This window comes from Ylistrum balloti, unplaced genomic scaffold, assembly GCF_031769215.1.
Source record: "Ylistrum balloti isolate Yb309-2 unplaced genomic scaffold, AGI_CSIRO_Ybal_v1 Utg370158, whole genome shotgun sequence".
Taxonomy (NCBI): domain Eukaryota; kingdom Metazoa; phylum Mollusca; class Bivalvia; order Pectinida; family Pectinidae; genus Ylistrum; species Ylistrum balloti.
Genome location: NW_026782155.1, coordinates 817,862 through 842,674, shown reverse-complemented (window position 1 = coordinate 842,674; position 24,813 = coordinate 817,862). Strand labels below are relative to the sequence as shown.

Sequence of the window (24,813 nt, the reverse complement as noted above, 5' to 3'; positions counted from 1 at the left end):
TATGTAAAATGCTTCCTAATTTGACCAATAACGGTAAAGTTGAAGAAAAACTCCAGAAATAGTTGATATCACAAACATAGAAGACGTAGTAAACCAAATTCCTATAGGAATGTATCATGAAGAGAAAAAGAAAATATGGTGCTGTACATCAAATCCGGGATGTTATCAATGTGATGTTTATCAGGCAAAGTGATGACGTCACTCCTACAAATTCTACTTAAACTTCAATTATTATCGGCATTCTCTTTTCCCTGAACTATGCGACAAATCTGAAATGAAAAATAAGTTAACACTTAAAACAGAATTGGACCAATTCTACTGTAAGTACAAAAAGGTAAAATCTGTTAACACATTGCAAAGTAGTAGCGTGGACATACCTTGTGGGGACATAATACATACCTGTGTCTAGGTTTCTCTACCCAGAGAGAGGCAAACTACCTTCGCTTGAAAATGGTTGGGTAAGGGCGGACGGATATTTGTACATACCTAGCAATGTACATAGTACCTACATACATGCAATGATGGCATTTTCCTTTCCCAGATTCAGCTTAATATTCAGATTTATTTATTTCGCTCAGTCACGCGTATAGCGTGAAACAAGAGGTCATTTTACAAAGTAAGGATTGAAACATGGCTGGCAATTTAAGTTTTAGCTAATTACATAGTAACACATGTATGCTGAAATTGCAAAAATAACTTTTCTCTAGAAATCTAATAAAAGTAAGTTATACAGGCAGTTAAAACCGGAAGCAGTGCATGGAGTAAATAAAGTTGTTGTAACTTGTAATATAGGTAAAAAATATTGAAACATAACTTACTAGTGAAGTCAACGTTCTAGGAATCTATAAACGTTTGAAATTAAACACTTATTGAAAATGGAAAACATTCCCTTCGTTTGAATGAAACTTGGACATTTGCAATAATAATCTGGAATGAATTTGTTTCTAAGTTGTAGTATTTGTATATTATTACAGTTATACAAATAATGGTATTCATCATCAATTTCATTAGCACAAAACGTACACACTCTATCCTGGTGTGGAATGCCCCTCCAGCGTCCTGTTTCAATAGGAAATTTCATATTTAAAGTTCTAAATTTACTTTAAATTAATCGATCTTTCTCATTAAGTTCAATTAAGTACTTCTCAAAAATGAATTCCCATTTGAATATCTTGCACAATTGTCCACGAGATTCATTCTCCATCTCATTAAACCACTTTTGTATGTATTGATCTTGAAGTGTTTTTCTACTGGTAGATTTTAACCATGTTTCATCCGCGGAACAAGTTTCTTATAAATTCCTTATAAGGCTCATATCTGTGTTATTAAAAGTAAATTTCACTTAATTAATCATTTAACTTGTCCCACTCCCCTTTCCTCTATCACATATAGTAATCCATACATTTCACTAGATAACCTGTTCCCACCAGCAGCTTACTTATACCATCACATAATGGTTCTAATTGTAACTTCAATTTCAATTAGAAATCTCCCAAACTCTTCATAAACCGTAACATTGGGTTTACTGCTTCTTACTTTGATAAGTCGCTTTAAAAAATTCTCTGTATTTTCTAATTAATATTTAAGTTTTCAAATCCCCGTACTTTCATAGAGTACAGCAATATTGATGTAAATAATGTATGAAAGAGCTTTAACTGTAAGTCAGCTGGGAGAGATATATTTCTATTTTTTCTATAACGAGCAAAACGTGCATTTTGAGCCTGTTCTGTTACTTTTTTTAATGAGGAGGGGCTTCAGTAAAGTTACCATTAAAGTCCATGATTATTCCCAGATAAGACCTGGAGTCACTTATTTCCTACGCAGTGTTGTTGACAGTAAACCTTGACAGGTTTTTACATTTGCTTTTACAAAAATATACAAAATTCTTTGGCAAGTTACTTCAAGCTTCCATGGTTTTCAGTACTCTTCAAAAATGTATGAGGCCGACTGTAGACCATTGCTGGTCTCTGACAGGATCACTGTATCGTCTACATCAAGTAAAATGAAAAGTTTAAGGTAAACATCGATGTTAGTCACGCACAAATTATTAATTCCACCAAGGCACTCTGCATCGTTTTGGTCAAACAAGTCCTCTAAATAATTAAAAAAAAATACAAACAAAAATGGTGACATATTTCCTCTTGTTTTACGCCGACATCACACACACACACACACACACACACACACACACACAATCCAGACATTTCTTGCCCATTTACGGCACAAGATTTTGCCCTTGAAAACATTTTTGAAATAACATTAAATATTTTTCCTGAAATATTACTTTTAAGCAACTTTCTCCAGAATCAACATCTCCAAACACTTTTCGAAAATGCAGTATAATTTTTTAACCCATAGCAAAGTATACTTATATATTAAAAAATAGAGTAGAAATATATTATCTGCTGTAGAAAAACCTTTTCTGAAGCCCGCTTGAGCATCGGATATAATTTGCATTTCGTCAATAATGTCGTAAGTCGTTTGTTAAAGATAGAGTTTTAAAACCTTTCGAAAACAAGATGTAAGAGTTATCGCCCTTTAGTTATCAGGGTCTTTATAGTCACCTTTGTTTTTATAGATCCAATTTCCATTGTTCTGGAACAATTCCTGTATCTAATACAAGTTAAATAATTTGACATATAACTGGCTAAAAATAAACAACGTACTTTTAAGATATTCATTCATAGTTCTATCATAGCCTCCAGTTTTATTATTAGATAATTTATTAATAACATTTATATTACCATCTTATTTAACAGATCATCATATGCATTTTCATCATTCTCTGGTAACGCCTCATCGTCCTCATCAGTACTAGTGTCACCTGTATTAAGAATTTTGAAATAATTACATGGTTAGTAAACTGGTTTGTCAACCTTCTCTTCATTTTTCTGACCACAATATTTGTTTGAGATTTTCCAAAAGGATTAAGGGTCATATTCAGAGACATTTTCTATCACGTTATACATTTTGTCATTGTTCTTTCTATAGCACTGTTTCAATTCTTTTTTATAGAGTTTAATTTTATTTTCAGTACATTTTTATTAGTAGATGTTTTGTATTTTTATTACGGTGTTTGACGCTATGGTATTCCATCCTTTTTACTAAACATTTTCTACAGAACCAGTACAGTTTCTCCTGAGGTAATTCTTTGCTAAGTATCACGGACAACTCCAGTCCAAGATTAAACAGCGTCGTCGCATTGGAACGCTCCGCGAAAGATGAGAATGTCCTTCTTACGAGATCCGGAATGCTTCCATAAGGACCTCCTTATGATTTGACACGGGGCTGTTCCGCAGTGACGGCAGACGGAAGGCCTGTACAGACATATAACATTTATATATTTATGGTACCTCCGAACACAGATTTTTAAAAGGAATCTGAACGATTTTCAATATCAGTTCAAAAAATAACATTCGCTCGCAAATGTTGTATTTACAGTTCTGTTTAGAATTATCCATACAGTGGATGAGCTATTGCAAGTTGTTTTGAAAAACACTGAAAGTATTGAAGCGTAAACATCTTAATTCTATCTTTAGCTTGTATGATATTGATTGATTTAATCTAATTACTTTAAAAAATATTTTTTCTCATATTGCTTTTATAGTCCGTTTATAATGAATATGGAAACATATCCCTCCCTTGTATTACACCTTTTACGTCTAGGAGATAAAGTAACATTAATTATCGGGAGGAGCGGGGGTTATTAATCAAATATCGTCAAAATAACGTGGAAAGAATATTGTTTTACTCTTTTTCTGAGCAGTATACGAAATCATGACATGCTGTCGTATGTATCACAAATCCCCTAGTTAAGCTAATTAATATGGCATAGAATGGATACATTAAACGTAAGACAGAGAAAGCGAGTCGGTCGAGGCGTCCTTTTGTGAGATGCTAAGATATGAACCCCTCCCCTCTTTTCTTTCCCTTTTTTCAATAGTTTAAATTACCATATAGTATATATATATATATATATAGGCCTATAGATTTCTAAAACTAGTATGTTTCCCAAGCAACGTCTCAAAGACGACTCGTAAATGAAAAACAATATAAAGAACGAGACTCCTTAAGCTATTCTGATTATTCTCAAAGCATGAAATATTCCAAAAATTATTAAATACAAGAACAATTTTGACATTACCTTTTTAAAATGATATCTGAACCACGCATGTTTGAAACATCCTGAATTTACCAACATTTTTAAAATTTAAATACTCGCCCGGGACGGACTGTAACCTGTAAAATAATCACGAGTCCGATAAATGAAGTATTCATTTAGAAATTATTAAAAGTTCCTCTTAAAAACATGATTTGTGAAATCAATCATGTGTGTAAATATTTTATTTAAATGATCAGCGATACAGCAGCTGGAGGAGTCGTGTTTATCTTTCTTTTTTTCTGTCTTTTTCCCCGTAGACTTGTATTTCTGATATCAGATTAGAAACATGTAAATTTTACCGACCAAAAAGTATGCATATCCTTTTTTTAACATTTTTGAAAATACCTGTATATGTAAGTCTTTTACCTGGTTCTCTCAGATACGATTTGGCCAATTCTATTTCCCTCGCTCGCCTCCTTGACTTCGAATTTAACACTCCGGCTCCGATCGTGCGATCACCAGTTCCAAATAACACGTCCTAAGACAAAACGGCTGAGTGTTGATATTCGATGGTAAAAGTGATATTTTACAACTGTTTTCACGTATACAATGCTATTTTTTAAGAAAATACATACAAGTTTAATTCAATCTGCTTGTTAACTTTCAAATGGAAAGCAGCGTATTTTCATTGTGCCACAGGGACTCTATCACTTGTATATGACTAAGGGTAGATAACTCTAATATTTATTGTGTCTAATTCATCAAATGTCATTCAACATGGCGTCTGCCTGTGCATTGGAATGGGTGCCAGATTCCTTGTACAACACAGCAGTTTCAGCCATCGTAGCTTCATATTATCGGTACAAAAGGGACGTTAAGGCTTTACCAGAGAACGTACAGTTTGATATTTATTACAAGGTATGAAGGGAAGTTACGTTTTTTTACATAGGAACAAAAATATCTTGCGTTTCGTCAGCAACTTTCGTTGAAACGTCAGACTGGAACATGAATCATTCGATTGTTATAGATAATAAGAAACGAGAAGTTTAATTTTGGAATGTTATCACTTCAAACATCTAACAGAAAGTTGATTTGTTTCGCTTGGTATCGATATTGAAGTGTAGGTCTGTTGTTTATCGTACTGCAAACATCTGTAGGCCTATTGTTGTAAACAGACTACATCATGTAAACAAACAAAAATACACAAACTAACAATGTATGTCCGCACAAATCTGATCTAAATGTGGAAAATGTAGATACATTTGAAAGGGATATTATAAAGGAATCCATGAAATTATGTAGGTATAATGTTGGTTCCTGATATTTTATTCCTTCCGCTAATCGTGAACGTGGTACAGTAGAAATATGAATATGACTCATTTCGATAGTTCACAAAATAGCGTACACAAGTCTGATGAAATTGTTTCCGAAAAAAAAGACCGTTAAATGCAGACATCAGTCAGTAAGTGTAATATATATGTTGGAAAGGAAGCTGAATTCTTCCCCTACTGATATATAAACTGGCTTCAGACAAAATGATTACCACACTGGCTTCAGGTTTGAACCCTGGTCCGGTGGAGCTCCTGTTATAATTACAAACTGGTGCTTAGGACTAACCCTGTTTCAAGTAGGACAAAGCTTGACAAGGGGATTGAAGACTCTAGGTTGTCAATTGTTGTATCTTCTGGAGAGAAGACTTAGATAAAGGAACTAGGACAGGGAAATGGGTACTGTTATTTAAATTGGTAGAGTAAATGCCAAGATTTAGGAAAGTCCAGAATTTGAACCCATGTCTGGCTGTGCATTTTCCTGCTCTAGGTACAGAACAGTATACTGCACATTATCTCTAGGGATTTCTGAAACAGGGCATTCAATCAACTCTTGACATGTTGTAATATCCTTATTACTATATCATACTATATTGTTAAGTGGCATCAGGTCCTCTATTTCATGTCAAGGTACCAAATTTGATACAAACAGATAATGAAAATTTATTGTACCTCCACTGAGACTTGAACTTATCCACTACTACAGCCATGACCATGAGGCACCAAAGTGGGTTAGTGTACATGTGCATCAGCATTATGATTAGAAAGAATTGATGTATGTACATGCAATTGTTGCACTACATCTTTTTCCAATTCCTGTTTCATAAACCATTATTTAATGATAATGATTTACAAACATACATGAGCCACGCATAATCTGTGATTGCTGACTTGTGATTTAAGGATAACAGACATGCATGGGATTATGCATTGATCCAGTTTAAGCTGTGAGTACATTCACCTCACCAGATGATGTTTAAGGTTGACCTGCATTACCTCAGGTGAAGATGCTATTTACAAGGTTCAAGTCTCCCTACCCCTGGTGGTTTGTGTTTCTCAAGAAGCTGAGAAAGAGACTGTGAGGTCTTTGCTGATGTGGTTGTGTCCATGGGCAAATCATTTTACAGTAACTACTCTTGATGGCATGGAATGGTCCACCCATATGATGTTCAGTGAGGTAGCCACCAGCTGGTACAATGAGACAATGCCTCAAAATGAACATGGTTGGTTGTTCACTTGCCAGTAATGAGATGGTTTTAAGATATTTAGAAAACAAGACCTGTCTGGATTTTCTACTGTCATTGTTTGTAACTTATTGACATTTTGGTTGACTAAATACAAAATTATTTTAATTACAGAAATTTAAATATTCATAAGACATATTCTTTGCAATATACATCACTGCAATTGATGTTAATCAGTATAGAATTTGAATACAATTAAACTAGTGATGTGTACCTTTATATATGGCCAGATTTGCAGACAAGCAGCAACACCAAAAATCATGATTATTTGGTATATCATTTCCAGTTTGTCATCAAAATACAGTTGTTAGAAATAAAGCGGACATGTGTATTTATAGTGCTTTTCAACAATTATCATTTAGACTTATGAAAGTATGGTCAATACCAAATGACGGTCTTTTGAAAGCTTCTTTTCAATAATTCTGTTACATGAGGAATAACATACATATAATAGCAAAACAGTTAATGTAATTTCTTTACTGAAAGTGAAGAATGCATCACAAAATTAATTTTGATGTTTGTGAGAGTAGGGCTAACCATAATATTCTAGACATTTTGTTCCTTAAATTGTGTGTCCATAACTTAACTGGCAATGAAATTGTGGATTATAGATTTAATTTAAAAAAATAGTCTGTATAAAAGCACATGAATGTAAATGAGAGACATAAAAACATTTATAACATTGGGATATCATGTATTGAGACAATCCCCTAGTTTGTCATACTAAAGCTCACCAATAAGTATGAATCACTGAAGCCTTCAGATTTTAGAGTTTTCAGTTTTCACAAAGTATCTGAAATTTTCTTTGTTGGGTAAAATATGTACATAAAAATCATTTTGTTCAAAGTACTGTTTTAGCACTGGGTGTATTGTGTTAGAATGTGGTTGTGCTAATTGCTTTGTACTGTTATAAAACAGATACTAGATGCAGGAATTTATCGTTTTACCAAATATGATTTGTCAAAAACTGATACCATGTTGACATTTTCTTCACGAGAATGATAATTTTGCTGTTGCGCAGTACATTAGTGTAATTGTGAAAATTAAATGCGGGAAATAATGAGACACCTGTGTATTTGATGTCCTTTTACATCCGTATCCTGAAATGTAATTTGTTAGAGTATGATTCAATTATTTTATAAGAAAATCCTTAAAAATTTTACTCGTAAAAATTACCAGCTATTTGGTAATTGCACTAAAATTTCATTGCACCAAATAAGTACAGTTACAGTATCTTCGTTCATTACTAGTTCTTTTCTTGATGCAAGGTTGGTCATGACCAATACAACACTTGTTATTGAATCCCTAATCTGCTACTGGTTTATACTGCTTTATCATTAGTATAAGAATAACAAGTTACAAGTCTTAGTTAATTTAAGTTTTTAATGATTTTAACTGTTTTTGAAATATTTTTCATTTTATTTTTCAGCTCTACAACAAAGGCCAGCTATGTCAGTTAGGAATGGATTTTTCAGACCTAGATACATTTTCAAAAGTACTGAAAATTATTGACAAAAGGTAACTGTACGTTGTAAAACCAGATAACAATTCGTATTACTATAAATGCTTAGTTTGCACACCAAAAAGCACAAATATACATTTTTTTCCCCTTTCTTGGTCAAATATTAAATAAAGATTATAATTTATTTTTTCAAGACAACCCTTATGCTTTACATGTGCTATTTTCAGACATTTGCTGCACCACAGTTTTCAAGCATTAATGGACCACTGTGTGCGTTTGTCCGACATTCTGGCTGATGCATTCACGGTTCAGTTAATGCCATCCTCTTGTCCAGACACAGTCTCTAGGGACAGAGCTATTCAGTTTGGTTTGTCACTTGGTAAGATCATACTCTTCTTCTGTGTTCTGTCTTTGTATAGCTGGGGTTAAATATTACCTAATTCTTTGCACTTGATTTTTTTTTTTGATGCAATATAATGATCAGGTATCATACTACAGTCTAACCAAAAATCACAGCTTGTCAGCCTTTTAATTTTTAATGATTTACTTCTGTCAGAACCAATCAAACAGATATCTGTTTATACACATTTGTGTGTTGTCCTAACCAGTTTGACATTGACATACATTCAAAGGATGCACGGAAGATATTGGTATCACAAATTAAAGACAAGTCTAAGTGAGTTTACAGATGTTACTTACGGAGGAAACAGAGGATCCAATAGTTCATATTTTCCAAACATTTTGATGATGAAGTAAAAAACATTTTGAATTACTACATTGCTTTCCAAAGTGGATGGCAATTATGTACATGGAGCTTGGCTTTTATTGGTACTAATAATAAGCAAGGTTTTGGTTTTGGTAGGTGAGGTTGAAGCATTTTATGGAATATTTCATGTTTTGTTGTATTTCCAGGTGGATTTTTGAGTGATGCTGGATGGTTTTACGCAAGTGAGAAAGTCTTTAAGGGTTGTCTCCTCTTGTGTCAAATGGATGATGTCTCATCTAGTCTTCATAAAGCCTTGGACTGTAGTGTAAGGTAAGATGTCTACATGTTTTTCATTTTACCCAGGGGTACAGGTATCAATTTAGTATTAGCTGGTGACTTCCTCACTTAACAACTGAGGCCTGTCTTCTGTCATTCATAGCAATTAGAGATGAGTGTCTTTCCAAAGGGCACAACCACATCAGCACAGGAGGAAAAACACTAACAGTCTTAGGTAGGGAATGTCAAACCACCTATTTCTTATCTACACCTGAGTTCAGGTAGGTCAGTGGTCAAACTCACTGATTTATTGTTGCTCTTCAAAGTGAAAAGGTGTGATTATTGCAGGACACCTCAAAAATATAGCCTTGGTAGACAATTTTACTTCAAATATAGTTGATATGTATGAATTATTATCAAAATGAGCTTATTGCCCAATAAGTAAACAAGATGTTTGTACTTTGCTTATTGTAGTGAATAAATAAACTATTAGAATTTGAATAAATTAAAATCAAAGAAATTTCATTTCTGTTTTTGAAAAAAAATGGAACTCTATTTAAAAAAAAAATGATAAAAGTTATATATTACAAGTAAATAAGGTGGACTCATGTTGCTATGTAAACACTCCTACATGTCATACTTTGGTCATTTTCATTCAATTTTCTAATCAACTTATTAATCAGCTTGGACAAAGTGATTTTATGAAGTTCACCAAACATGTGATCTCACTTAAACCAAATACTTGGATAACTCCAAGTTTTCCAACGTTCCTGCAAACTTTGATATAACAAGATTTGACTGTATTTGAAAACAGTTGACTGTGATACTTCTGAAATAAATTATGAAGGTGGTAACTCACTTATTTTTCACCTAGACTGCTAGAGTTCAATTTCTAGAGTGGACACAAAGAGGTTTAGATTTTCTCTGTGTACTTCAGTTTCCTCCAGTTTCATCCCACAGTAAGACCAATCACATGCTTCCGTCTGGGGGAACAAGAGTGGTTACATTAAGCTGATAACTTGTTTTATAATTGTTGTAAAAACAAAAGTTTACATTTAAATCATTGTACTATGTAGATAAAATGTGATACATTTAAAGAAAACAAATGTGTTTTATTACTTTGGTTTGCAGACTACTTCATGTCCAGAATGCCAACTGTAAATACAAAGAGGCAGAAGTAACCCGTTCTGTAGCATGCCAATGTTTGGAAATCTTAAAAGAAAGGAATGTTCCAGTCAACACCTCTGCATTTCATACTGAGTGTTGTGCTCTGCTTTTTGCAGAAAGTCTTTATGATGAGGTATTTAATTTTAGATGCTTGTAACTTACAATTAGTAACTCTGCCAAGGGTATCCCTCAGAAAGGCATAGTTCACATGCAAACCCAATTTTTTTCAATAGAGATGATGAACCCGAGATTATCTGCAGTCTTTCTCAGTCTTTTTATATATTATTTGAAAGATTTTAGAAATAATTTATATTAATTATAGTAGGACTGAAGTGTCAGTGAATTTCGTTGGGTTCACATTGTATACTAAATGCATCTTAGACTTCAGTTTCTGGAATATTGTTGATGAAATCATTGTACAAGTTTCTTTTTTCCATGTCAAAAAGTTTTACTAAATGAAAAAAAAATTATTGATTGCTTTTTCTCTTTTCCAGGCAATCAAGTACTGTAGTATAGCTGTTAAAGAACTTTCTGCATTATTACCTCACAAGGTAAGAAAAATTCTTCTTTTGAAAATTATCAATATGTTAATTTATCAAATCATTTGTTTAAAGGAGTTGACTATAATAATTTACTGTAAATTGGAACACGCTACAATTGTAAATTGTTGTTGTAGCAGTACCAGTATCTATAAGATCTTACATCAATCATAGACTTGGTACCTATAAACAGACATCATGTTAGTTCCAATTTATGTTGAAACAATGAACTGATGTTGCAAATGGTGTTAGAGGGCACCGATGAAGGCAAATATTGAAGGATATCTGGTAAATTTTTTAAAAACCAGCATTGTGTAAATTCTATAAAATAAAATAATACTGGATCTGAATTGTTATAATGCAATTAAGGAATTTTTTTACATTTCAGACAGTAGTAGATGTATTACGACAGTGTTCAAAGGTAAAAGTACTCTAATATTAAGTTTTCTTTCTTATCTTTAAGTCTTAAAATATAGTAGATTGAAATTACCTAAGTATTGTACAGTTATTGAAAATTATAAATAAAATGTAGAAGATAGCTAAATTTGACATGAAATTGACACAAACTGTTAAATCATTCATGTATTTTTCATATTGAATTTTGTATCTGTAACTCAGACAGTTGGCTCTGAGAAGTTTTAGTTGTGATTAAGTTTAAATATAAAGTTAAAGGCATTTTCATTTACCTAAAATGATTAACTATTTCTGAGAGACAGAATTTTGACTTCTTTTAAAAATCTTGGAAGTTATTTATCAAAAAACATTAACAATATACGATTGTACAGGAAATGTATAACTGGTGTTAATGGAAGCTTGCTTTGATATCAAAAAATTTCTTTTTAGGCATGTGTGGTAAAAAGAGAATTTAGTAAAGCAGAAACACTTATCAAGCATGCAGTGCATTATGCCAGGTAAAACCAAATAGTAATATTGCTGTTATCAGTGTTATAAATTTGTCACAAGTAACTTGTTGACTTTACTTGGTGTGACATCATTTAGAATTTTGGTACATCGTGTCATATCTAGTTGATAACATTAGATTTGTTTGTCCTGAAAATACAGATTTTAGTCAACATTTCAAATCTGGCTTCATTTTAATTTTGAAAAATGGAGCAGCTGTTGAATTGACATAGTATAAAAAGGAGAGATTTTGATTATTTATGAAAACTTTACCTCCATTTGCCTACATGATTGTATCATACAATTTCTTATATATTTTGTCAATTTGCAGAACAATGTTTGGTGGACAACATCCTAAATATTCAGATGCTCTCCTGGACTATGGATTCTACCTTTTAAATGTTGACTCTATAACAGCAGCAGTTCAAGTTTATCAGGTAATGGATGTTGTGCTTGTCTTAAGGATGTATGCTACATTTTGGTGGCCTAGTCAAAACCTCCTGTACAGAAGAGCTCCAAAGAATTAGAGAAGCTGCTACAGGACACAAAATTTAATATAATCAAAGTTTGATAGTGGTTTAACTGACTTTTAAAACTGACGTGAAGAAGTGTTTGGTTGGAGTTTGTACAGTAACACATCACATGTATTATTAGTCATAGATTTAAATGATAACAAAACCATATGTGAAAGAACAAATTGATGCTGATTGACTTAACATGTTCTTTTTATCAACATATTGTATTATATATGTACTTAAAGCATGGATGTTTTTTGAGGTCATATAAACCAAACAATTTTGGACAGCCAGAAAATTCTTTGAAGTCAATATAACATGCAATGGAATGACCTATTTTTTCTCTATGGTTGACTTATGAAGAAAACCGGTAATTAAGGGTATACTCCACTTTGTTTTCAGTTATCATGAATCATTTGTACTACACATTTTAATCTGCAAAATCCACCATAACTTATGTTTCAGATGGCTCTAGATATTAGACAGTCTGTGTTTGGTGGAAATAACCTTTATGTAGCTATTGCCCATGAAGATCTGGCTTATGCCTCCTATGTGCAAGAGTACAGCTCAGGCAACTTTAAAAATGCAAGGTACTTTAGAAAACAAAGGATGACTATCTCACTCTGTACTATCTTAGTTGTTCCAAGCTTCTAACATAGAAATAGTTCAATGATGATTACTCTGTTTGAGAAGCATGTCTGTTTCAGAAGTTAGGATGATAAGAGGGTACTTAAGTCAAGTTTCACACCATAGTTTCACAAGATCTGCATGAGTCTACGTTGTCTCCCTTAGATAGTTACAACCAAGGGAGATAATTTCCCCAGTTTTTCACTACTGTACTATACACACCACATTTTGTTTAATTTTGGATAATGCTGAAACATCAAATAGATCATTCACACTTCAATTTTATGACTTTTCCAGTAAAGCCTCTATTTCACCCCAGAACTCCAGGTTTTGTTTAGGGGTACCGCAAATAGAATTTAGTCGATAATTTGCTTAGAACTATAGGCGGGGAACCACACCATGATTAGAGGTGATTTAGTTTTTGGAGTCCTGCGGCCATGTATATCTTTAATCCAAACAGCTCTTAGGTAAGACTCTGTTTACTACTGCTTGTATCTCATCACTGAAAGGCTGAACAGATATAATAGTAGAACCCATGAAATAAATTTGTAAACTGCTTGTGTTTGTAGGGATCATGCAGACAAAGCCATAGAAATTCTCGGTCACATTCTACCACAAGATCATTTATTACTATCATCATCAAAACGTGTAAAAGGTAAGGAGCAATGACTATTTGGTATACACTATGAATTGTTCAGTCGATATATATGTTTTATGTACACTTGGTTCCAGTTCAGCAATAAGACATTCTCAACAGTGTAAGTATCATCCTCGATATTCACTATTGCTCTCTGCACCCCTTGAACAAAATTGGCAAAATTGATGGTTACATGTGTGACACCTTGTGGACAAAACAAGAAGATTTGTTTGATCCTTTGATGTACATCAAACAAATCTCAAGGTCACCTTATAGTATATTGTAATGGCTTTGAAGTTGGGTGTCGCTCCTTTGTAATCTCCAGAGTAGGGTATCAGTCCGTGATGGGTCAGGTTTTTTTCCTCCTGGAACCAGGTTTAGCCCAATTAAATTACTTTACTATTGCACCTTCAATTTTGCACTGACATGTACCAGTTTTAGTTTTGATGTGTATTGACATTCTCAAATTATATTGGAATCGATATTTTACAGCCCTCATTCTGGAATCTGTAATTTATACCTATGGCCCTCATTCTAGAATTTGTAATTTATACCTACGGCCCTCATTCTGGAATCTGTAATTTATACCTACAACCCTCATTCTGGATTCTAAGTTATACCTACAACCCTCATTCTGGATTCTAAGTTATATCTACAACCCTCATTCTGGATTCTAAGTTATACCTACAACCCTCATTCTGGATTCTAAGTTATACCTACAACCCTCATTCTGGAATCTGTAATTTATACCTATGGCCCCCATTCTTGAATGCAACCCGTGTACAGCCTTTATTTAAGAATCTGTTAATCCCTATAGCCATTATCAATATTAGGAGTCTGTATTATATACCCACAGCCCTTATTCTGGAGGAGATTGCTATTGACAGTCATGATAAGGAGGAGGAGAATTGTATGTTGTTGGAATCTCAAGATCTACACCTGCAGTCCCTGGCCTTAGCCAAGGCTGCGTTTGGTGAGAACAACGTCCAAACTGCCAAACACTATGGAAACTTAGGACGTCTGTACCAGTCCATGAGGAGATATGATGTATGTTATCAATTCAGAAACTGAATGTCTTATACAAGGTTCCCAGATAGAGCTTGGTTGTATAATCGATATTGATTTTTAGAAAAAAAACAATATACAATAAAGCATGCTTATAAAGGCAATTCAATGAAAAAGAGAAAAGTGACCTTTATACACAAATGGCCATTACATAGAGGTTTAAATACTATGAATTGTTTAACATGGGGAACCAAAAATTCAGCCTTTACATACAGATAGCCTTTATAAAATTGTGACCTATACGATAAGTTTGATTATATGATTGTTCTCCTCCTTTTAAGTTTGAGGTAATATTTCTACATAAGAATGGTATTGAACTTGATGTCTTTACTTAATGAACTAAATGTTGTCGTGTTTCTTCATGCATTTATTGTTTTATGACAGGAAGCACAGGAAATGCATTTAAAAGCCATAGAGATCAAGGAGAGACTGCTGGGTACTGATGATTATGAAGTTGCTCTGTCTGTCGGCCATCTAGCATCTCTCTATAACTACGACATGCGGAAATATGATGAGGCAGAAAAACTCTATCTACGATCGATAGCAATAGGTTAGTTCTGTTTTAGATTAAATGTCTACATTGTTATATTTGCGGGAAAATAACTCTTTAAATAGCATCAAGTTTCAGGATCTGATTAAGAAATCTTCATCCATTGTAACTAGAAACAGAAAAAAAGGGAAAGAATATTTATTCAGGGAATGAAAGTATATTTTGAATTAAAAGTTCATAGAATAGTTATATTAGAAAACTTTGTATGAGATTTAAAATACAAATGTATCATAGATACCAAGTAAAGTACAATCAAAGTCCTAGGCATTTGCTGTGGGAATTCTTCGTGTTATCTTCAGGCAACACAGTGATGGTGGTAAATGTCTGCAAAACTGTTGAAGGTACCATAATACCAAAGAGGACTTGTTATGTATTTTACTTTTGTTCAGTGAAACTTTAAAGATAGTCTGATCAGAAGAAATTCATGTTTACCAGACATGTCAGACAGTCACTGTTTTACTTGGGGGGGAAAAAAGGCATATATAGAACTTGTGTAATTTGTTGTTTTAGTAAAAGAAATGGTATTTAAATAGTATATATCAGTTATATTTCATATGGTTTTCATTATCGTGTTAATATGTAAGGAGAATCAATCACAAATTGAAATCCCTCAAAATTATTTGTGCAAAAATAACACTGGATGGCATTCATATTGGTTTGGTTACCATTATCAGAGTTCTGCAGAGTCCAATTCTCTCTAAAAGCTCATCTTTCACACAGAAATATATATCAGTTGTTGTATAGCTGGTATTAATAAAACATTTTCTATCACTAGTGTCATTTAACATTTTTACAGGCAAGAAATTATTTGGTGAAGGCTATAGTGGATTAGAGTATGATTACCGTGGTCTACTTAGGCTGTACAGGACTACAGATAATCATAGTATGGCCGATATGTACGCTAGTATCCTTCAACAGTGGAATCAAATTCGGGATAGCAACAATGCTAAGGAAGTAAGACCTCTCGATTTCCAAGTGTTTGACAATTTGCAAGATCTTGTACAAGATTGTGTGGCTAAAATGGACTGATTCAACATACTCTGCAGCCAATTTTAAGAATTTGATGATGTCATAAATATGTGAAATAGCAACACTTTGTATACGACTATATCTTTGAAATTGGCTGTGTTCGTATTTTTTCACTGCCAGATTTTCAATTCAATTTTACAAAAGGCGCAAAAGAAAAGAATTTATACTAATGAGAGTTTGATGTAGATGAATATGCATTTTTATTGAACTATTTACAGAATGTTGCCTGTGCAAATTGATTATGTTACAAAAAACATCCTGCAAAACATTCTCTTAATACAGGAGAAAGATTGAAATGTCATTTGTTTTACATGTAGATTGTCAATTGATGGTAAGAATACTATTGATAGGGCAGAGAGCTTGTGTGTTACCCAGAACAGATTGGAAACTTTTATCATATATCTGAGAAGAATACGAGAAACTACCTAACGGTTAGAATATTTAGAGAAGAAATGTTGAAACAAATGGAAATGGTTAAAGAAATGTTTTACACTTTGTCTGTGAAACAGTGGAATAATTTATGATGTAGGCATAGAACATGAACTTATATTTGGGCATGGAATGATGAACAAATTGTACAGTGTGTAGTTGTATCTCACAAGGAAGAGAGATACCTAGATTTTGCCACTAAAGTTTTAAACTTTAGGTCTGGTATGGCAATTGTGATTGTATTGTGTTTTGTTGTATTTCTGCTGAAACAGTAGGGTTTGGTCGACCTGTTGTCTCGTTTGCGTTGGATACATTGTCTTTTGATAAAAATGTTACGCAAAATTAAATTGATAATGCAGTTTGTTGATATTAAGGGTTATTCCAGTAACAGAAATATCTAACCCACTTCAGGACTCTGGGGTTTGTTCAGAGGTAGATATGAAAAGAATTTACTTGATTATTTGCGTGGAAGTTATAAGTTTTAGACAGGACACAGAACTATTGACAGACAGAAACGAGTTATTTTGGAGTCCTGAGGTCAAATAGCTATTTTACTGGAATAGCCCTTAAAGGTGAAAGGTGACTTATAAATAGGCTTTTGTATGGTGTTATATATGTAGATGGGAGTAATTGTAATCAGTTTTGTTGGCACAAATGGAAGTGTGCAGTGGGATGTTAATGAGTACCTCAGGGGTAAAAATCATACAGTTGGGCAGTTGACTCCTAACCTTTCACAATGGTTCAGGAAGTCATATCTTGGATGTCTAGGTGAAAAGCAAGTGTGTTACCATTGCTCCAGCAGCTAATTGATGGTATTTTGATTTTTGAAGGATGGCTTACATTTAGCTTGGTTAGAAAGATTTTGTATTTAAAGGAAAAGATTATATACAAAATCTTCAGGAATCACCAGGAAAAGTAATCACAAAGTAATTGATAATACTACATAATGATTACAGGAAGGAGGTCCTATAAGGCTGCTTATTGAATATATAGTAGTTGGTGATTTTTTTACTGACTGAGGATAACGCATCTGTTTTGCACATGCAAGAATGATGATAATCTTGACAGTTATATTGAGTATCACATCCAGTAGATGCTCATGTACTTTAAATATTTGTAAAAGTAGAAGGTTATGTCTGAATTTTGGGCAGTTGGTTTTTGTCAGATACTCAGAAAATGTTTTAATATTTAGTAGTGCTCGTAGGATGTGTTGGGTATGGCATACTTACTGAACTAATACAGAGTGCACAGTCAAGAGGTGACGGCCACAAAAATGAAACTGATTATGAAGTGATAATAAATGATATCTTATATCAATCAAGATCATATCAGCAGACAACTATTTTCAGATTAATTTTTATCTCATAACTATCCTGTTATCTGTATAACATCCATTACATGTACATAAACTTTTTATTATGACACACATGTAATATGACCTAGCTGAGTTTTGATTGGCAGGTTTCCATTTTTTTCCCCATTTTGATGTCATAACTTTATGACATCATGTCCATTGGGACATCTCAAAAGAAAGAGATCTTTGTGAAAATATCAATTTTGAAATTTTGATTTTGTTGCAATCTAATAAAGTGCTGTTTTTGCAATGTTTTGTAAAGTATCTTAAATTAGTCATGTGATAAACAGAATCTTTGATTTGTTGCTAGTTAATATGAGATTTATGAATAACACACTTGTCACAATTTGTTTGTTTTACCAGAGGCTTGTTATGAAGAAAAGATAGAAGATAATTTATAGATCAGATATGAATGGAAGTAAGTTTTTAGTTGTTAAGCTAATAAAATACACCCTTGTTGTATATCCAATTTCAAATCAATCCTTTACCATTTTCATTTTAAACATTGTACATTACAATGTGCCTGAAAATCCCTTCCCTCCTGTTTTATTCTTCATATACTGGTGCTAGTTCTTTCAAGCATTTACCAGATTAAGCGTAATACCATTTTCATTGTCATAATCATTATGATAAAATTTTACATCCACAGGTAACATATTTACATGAAGGATGCATAGAATGCAACTTGACTTGATAGGAATTTAAATATAATAGCATAAGTCTATGGATTCTTTTGTTGATGTACATGTAGGAAGTCTGCAAGTTACTGTTTCTTCTGTACAAAATGTTAAAAAGTTTATCAAAATATTGAAACTTAACAACAACTGCAAGATGTATATTCATATAAAAGTTCTTTCTTGAAGTGACTTACAATATTGTATGTGATTGACATGTGAAATTAGCTACATACTCCATAGGGTATATCAATGCTGGTGTAAAAGAAAATATGGTGGTATGCATGCATTTGTAATGACAGGTTTCTTTAAAATGCTTTTGTAAGTACAAAATGTATACGAGATAATTGCAGATAGCTACACATAATATTAAGAGTGAAATATTTGCATACTAGTACCTCATCCAAAAAAACCCAGAAAAGGTAGTTTTGTAGAAAACATTTAAATTTGGTATAAAGATGAGGGCTGTTTTTTTCTTTTCCTGAAATGAAATAAAGACAATATTAGCTTTTTTTCTTGAATTTCGTTGAATTCAAGATGAAGGCATAGCTGTATTTTTTTCCTTTTATGTTTTACATAATTTTTAAGATTTACAAATGTCACAACATTTCTGAGAGTTTAGTGTCTTTAATTTTATATAATATTGTACATAGTGATGTGTAAATATATGTAGTGGAGATGTCTAGGACACTTAATAACCCCTACTACAGAGATACAAAGAAAACAATACAAAAAGTGGTTATATCTAATACTTGTCAAGTTCAAAGAAGTTTTAATATTTCAAACTGCAGAGCTCAGGATTATTTTATTTTTGACACACCAGTACTGTGTTAACATTGATTGTAAGTATATATTTTTCAAATTTATTTTCAGTAATTTTAGAAAGTAAAATTTGATGGAACTGCCATCAAAAATTTTTTTTTTTTCATTTTAGAGAAGGTTCAATAAAGAATTTAGGAAGTCACACAGTATACATGAAAATGAAAAAAAAATTCCAAGCTTTTAGCAATTTACTTGAAATAAATACAAAGGAAGGTTGTTAGTCACAGTGTAGATATTGGTAGAGTATTATTAGGGATTTGCCATTTCCATAGATCTTCTTAGCTATAGTAATGATCCTGTCCTGCGCCTAAATGCCAATTTGCATACATGAGTGATCTGGAAACAATACAATGCACATGAATCTACAACTAAGGGTGTGTGAAAGTCAGGTTTGACTGGAATAATATGTTCAGAGTTTTTCATGTTTTATGTGCCGTCTTATCTACAGCTGCACTTATAGGCTCTGAAGGAGTGCTTAATATGAGGTTTTGTAGAATTTTTGCTTTTTGGTGATTGGGTAGTTGACATTGTTAGTCAGTAAATAATATCAACATGTTCACCAAAAGGCATAAACTTGACTGGGTGGATGAATACTTAATCAATTTTTTATTAGACTTGAGTAATTATTGAAAAAATGATGCTCAGTCGTAACTAAATTTCATTTAATATTTCTCTTCTAAAGCAGGAAGTTATTACAAAGTCATTACAAATATTAATTACTGAAGAGCAGTATTAGATTTTTTTATAATCTCATATTTTCTTGCTCTGTGATTTCAGTCTGATAAAATAGACGGATAATTGATCTTTTTCATGATATAATTTTTATATTCAAGTATCATTTTGTTACTTTTTAATGAAAGAAAAAAAGTTTCTAAAAAACCCCAATAAATGCTTGTTATTTATGAAGCTAATTACTAAATATACATTTATTCCTTGAATTAAACAGATTCTGATCACTAACAGAAAAAAAGAAACAAAGTGCAGTAGTATATTCTTATGAAGTTTTTGCCATTAAGGTAAATGTACATTCTGAAAATAAAGATTTTAAAAATCATCAGATCAAATAAAAAATCTTCATCTGACCTTCATACATCCTTAAGATTTGATTCTTAATGTTACTTTTTTATAAGCTAGGTAAATTGTGATACACCTGTACTTCTTATTTCATGTAGAGACAAATTTTTATGTCATTAGGAATGAGACGCTGGTATTTTGTGCTTCTGCGAAATAGTCTGATAACTGTTACAAACATTCAGCCATTGTTTCCCCATAAAGTGCTGTTTTCTTTGTTTTGAATGATTAAAAATGTTTTAGCCAATATGAATTTATGATCATTCATAACTTATGAGATGTAATAATCATTAAGCCTGTGATTTATTTTGTTTCCCAAATTTTTGTTGCTATGGTTACAGTCTGTTGCCAAGTTGTTGTTTGTTAAGAGCATTAGGCCTTTGTATTTGTGATAATAATGTTATGATTCTGATTCTTGCCAAAACAATATTGGTAACAAGAGCTCAAACTTTAATATAGTAATTGTGTTATCCTTGGATTTATGTTGTTGAGAAATAACTGGCAGTTTGTCTTTCTGTAGATTAAGTTTTCATTAGTATTGTGGGTATGGTGTTCTTTATTGTCAAGTGCAGTAGCAACAAACTTAAAACTTAAATTATTCAGATTTTATGAAAATCCAGTCATGATGAATCGAAATGCATAATAGAATGAAACAAACAGTTATATTTTGTCTGTAGTGTCAATATTGCATTTGGTTCCAGACTTTAGTCCGATAAAGCGTAGCCATCTTAATTGTTTAGCATACATTTTAATTCTTTTTAAAAAATCATTCAGTTTTATTTATAAAGATTTTGCTTTCGTTCAAAATTAATTTGTTATTTATTAAAAATGTTATAATCATACCATGAAAATTCTTCATAAATTTTCATTTATTTATGAAATCTTATTATGGGTATTATACCAACCTTCCATTCTCATCAGATATGTTAAATTATTAGTATTGTGATTACAACAGTTACCTGTAACACACATTTCATCGTGATCATATTTACTGTAATACATGACGGTATATTAAATTATAATATTTGCAAATTGTTGGATTGTTTTTGTACGAACTTACAGTATGGTAATTCATTGTACTTAATAATAGGTTCAATTGATACATATGTAATGTTGATAAATTTGTATTTGACAAATAGATCAACCATATGTAGGTATATAGGATACAAATAGTCTACCAGACGGTGTAGAATTTAGGTCATAACCAAGGCTTTGGCCGAGGTACTGAACCTGAATTCTATGACCAAGGGTAGATAATCCATGATGTTGTATACCTACATATTGTTGACTACTTTTCTCCCATTTCTAACACGAATATTTGGCAAACACAATATTGATCATGAAAATGCAATGCTGAATATGGCATGATATCTATGTTTGTAGGTCAAATATTTGAACTTAAGTTGGAAAAGATCAGAAAAAAGTATGGTATACCTCAAATTTTAAAGAACAATGCTATCTCTCCATATTTACAAGGTGGAGTCATTTGCTGATGGCCAGATTGTCCTGTCCAGGCAAGCATTGTTTTGATGGTCTTTTCATCGAGAAGTATGCATAAACTAACATTGTCATTTAAATTGTGACATAATTATAACAGTCACTCATGTGTGTCCTATATCTCAAAAAGACAGAGGTAGGAAAATATATCAAAATATCTATATCATGGTATCTCATGGTGCATGTCTACATGTTCAGCAAGATTTGTGTGATTAATAACATGGTAAAGGAAAATCATGTATGGAAAATTCTTATTCAAAAAACAAGATCTGCCATATGAAATTCCAAGAAATGAAGTTGTAAATCTTCGAAAAAAAAATCTTTAATCTATTTGAAATCAAAATGATGTTTAGCAATATACATGCATGTTTATAATACTAGTACATGTAGGTTTGATACTGAATATAATGTAAACTTTTGTAGTTTTTATAAAGCATGATATTTCTCTTTAAGATTTGACATTTTAGTTATTTTTATTGCCAATGTCTCAAAAATTTGAAAATTGTATACAAAAAAAAAAAACAGAAAAAAAGAAAAAAAAAGAAAATTTTAAAGGGATAGTTTGACATATAATAAATAGATCCCTGTATCGGCCATGTACATTTCAGTCACATGTAGGTGAGAACCAGATAGGGCTGCTTTCTTTTATGCAGACAAATGAAAAACTGGTTTATCAACAAATATTAATATTTTAGGAATGAATGAAAACAAACCTGCCCATTTTGATACACTTGCCACATAACGCTTTTTCAAGAAAGCAAATTAAACAAAATCAGTAATGCAGTATATCAGTCCTTATTACACTATTTAACAAACAACTCTGGTACATCTTGTCAAACCAGTAAATGAAAATGGCCAAGTCTAGTCGCCATCACTATGCTGTATTTTATTTTGTTACATATACAATTGGGATATCAAAATAAACTGATAATTTTGTAAGATGTGTTGGATTAATATTCATTCTACAGTCAAAGATGTCACACTTTGCTATGTGACTGTATTCCAACACTTTTTCTAGAATATGGTTTATATTCTGGTAAATTCTTTGTACATTGTATATCTGACAGTTTTGAAAAAAATGAAATAAATTATAACATTTTCAGCTAGACTGTTTATGTTTAAGATAATTTGAAAAAAGGCATTACAATATCTTGATTGAGAGGACAATTCAAACAAGGCACAAATCGATTCACGCAGCTATTTGTACTGGTAATGGTACTGCAGCAAAAAATTGTTCCAATGATAATAGCCTTATCGATAGAAAAATTGTTAGCAGAATTTAAATATGGTAATATATATATATGAAAAGTTTGTGATGCCATTGTTACTCTGTATTCCTTTTATAAGAAAATTCAGCAAAACTGTGTGATGTTTATAATTAAAATGTTTTTAATTTATCTTTAGTCTGATTTAAATATTAAAGTATGAAAAAAATATTCTCTTCAATGATATTGACAAATGCATACTACGTATTAACTCATAGAGAGGGTACTGTAGCAGATCTTGTCAATTCTTTGAGGTATAAAAACGTTTTTATTACATACAATGTATTATGTAGAAAGGAGAGTTTCTGTGTAGCAGACTGTCAAATGATACATATATTATGTATGTTAAACTTTGGTCTGACATACAAGATTTCACTTGAGTCAGACAGAAATAAACTAACATTGACATGCTTGAATGATTTTGTTTAATTTTATTCTTGGCCATAAGCACAATGGTAATGCATGCCTTGTTTCAGTAACAAGTACATCTTGTATGTAGATATGCGGACATAAGCAACTGTATGCATGGCCATTGATGTTCCATTAAATGTCCTCGAACACCAAGCCATTGATTTCCCCATTAATATTCAGTTTTCATGGGATGCTTTAATTGGTTCATGTTAAGGCATTTTTAATGATATCATAATTTACAGTAGTATTTTGATGATTGTTGTATCTGGTAGTGAGGGATGATGTCCCATAGTCACATTGAAACAATTTTCATAAACCTTTTGAGAAAAAGTAGTCTTTTTTTATTTTCAAACTTGAAAATTATACTAGAGGGCCTGTAGGGACCTTGTCTCAAATCTCAAAAGTTATTAGAAAGTTAATGTAGACATTGAATTCTGAATTGCACATTTTGTTTGTTAAGTGACAATTTCCTGTAATGATATTTAAAATGCTATACTTTTCCAGAACTTGTTACAATTTGGCATTGAGAACTGTACAGCAAAGGCGACTTAACTTTGTTTAAAAATTAGTGTGGAAATTAGGCTAGTTGCCACTTTATGTTTAGTAAAGGACCGTTCAACTTACAAGTATTGACTCCTAGACTGAAATTTTATACACTACCACCTTCATCAGTGACCAAAGAGGTACAAATGGAAAAAAAAGGATTGGTATGGTTACATCAGCTAAACTTTTTCATGTCTGTGGCTGATAGTAGATAATATTAATTAAAGTTAGTTTAAAAAAAAAGGAAAACAAATGTTTGCTAATTTTCACATCCTTTGGTCTGAACATCTACAAGTATATGATATTGGAGAACGATCTATCCAGTACTTTCAGATAAATATCAATAACAATTGTCAGATGTCAAAATCCAAGACTTCACATTCTCTTCTAGATCAAGATACGTTGGCCGTTTTTTCAAGATTATCTTTCTGAAAATTGAACAGGTAAAACAAATTTTAGCTGGGGATCGAAAGAAATCTTCAAGTGAGACTAAAATCTGTCCAATACTAATCACAATTTATCAAGAAAATGATTTTTGTCAAAATCCAAAATGGGTGGCAACCTGTTGGCCAATTGTTTTTTTTTTTTTTTTTTCAAAAT

The 24,813-nt window shown here is 32.2% G+C and overlaps 1 protein-coding gene across 1 annotated transcript; it reads left to right on the top strand.

The window, feature by feature from the left end:
* Window positions 1-4,879: 4,879 nt before the first annotated feature.
* LOC132550916 (amyloid protein-binding protein 2-like) lies at window positions 4,880-23,675 on the top strand. The gene is made up of 14 exons (XM_060215018.1): window positions 4,880-5,020; window positions 8,104-8,192; window positions 8,364-8,515; window positions 9,049-9,172; window positions 10,250-10,418; window positions 10,780-10,836; window positions 11,213-11,245; window positions 11,668-11,735; window positions 12,056-12,161; window positions 12,705-12,829; window positions 13,436-13,521; window positions 14,360-14,550; window positions 14,953-15,118; window positions 15,915-23,675. The coding sequence occupies exons 1-14, from the start codon at window positions 4,880-4,882 to the stop codon at window positions 16,145-16,147; spliced, it is 1,740 nt and encodes a 579-aa protein (XP_060071001.1). The 3' UTR covers window positions 16,148-23,675.
* Window positions 23,676-24,813: the final 1,138 nt, after the last annotated feature.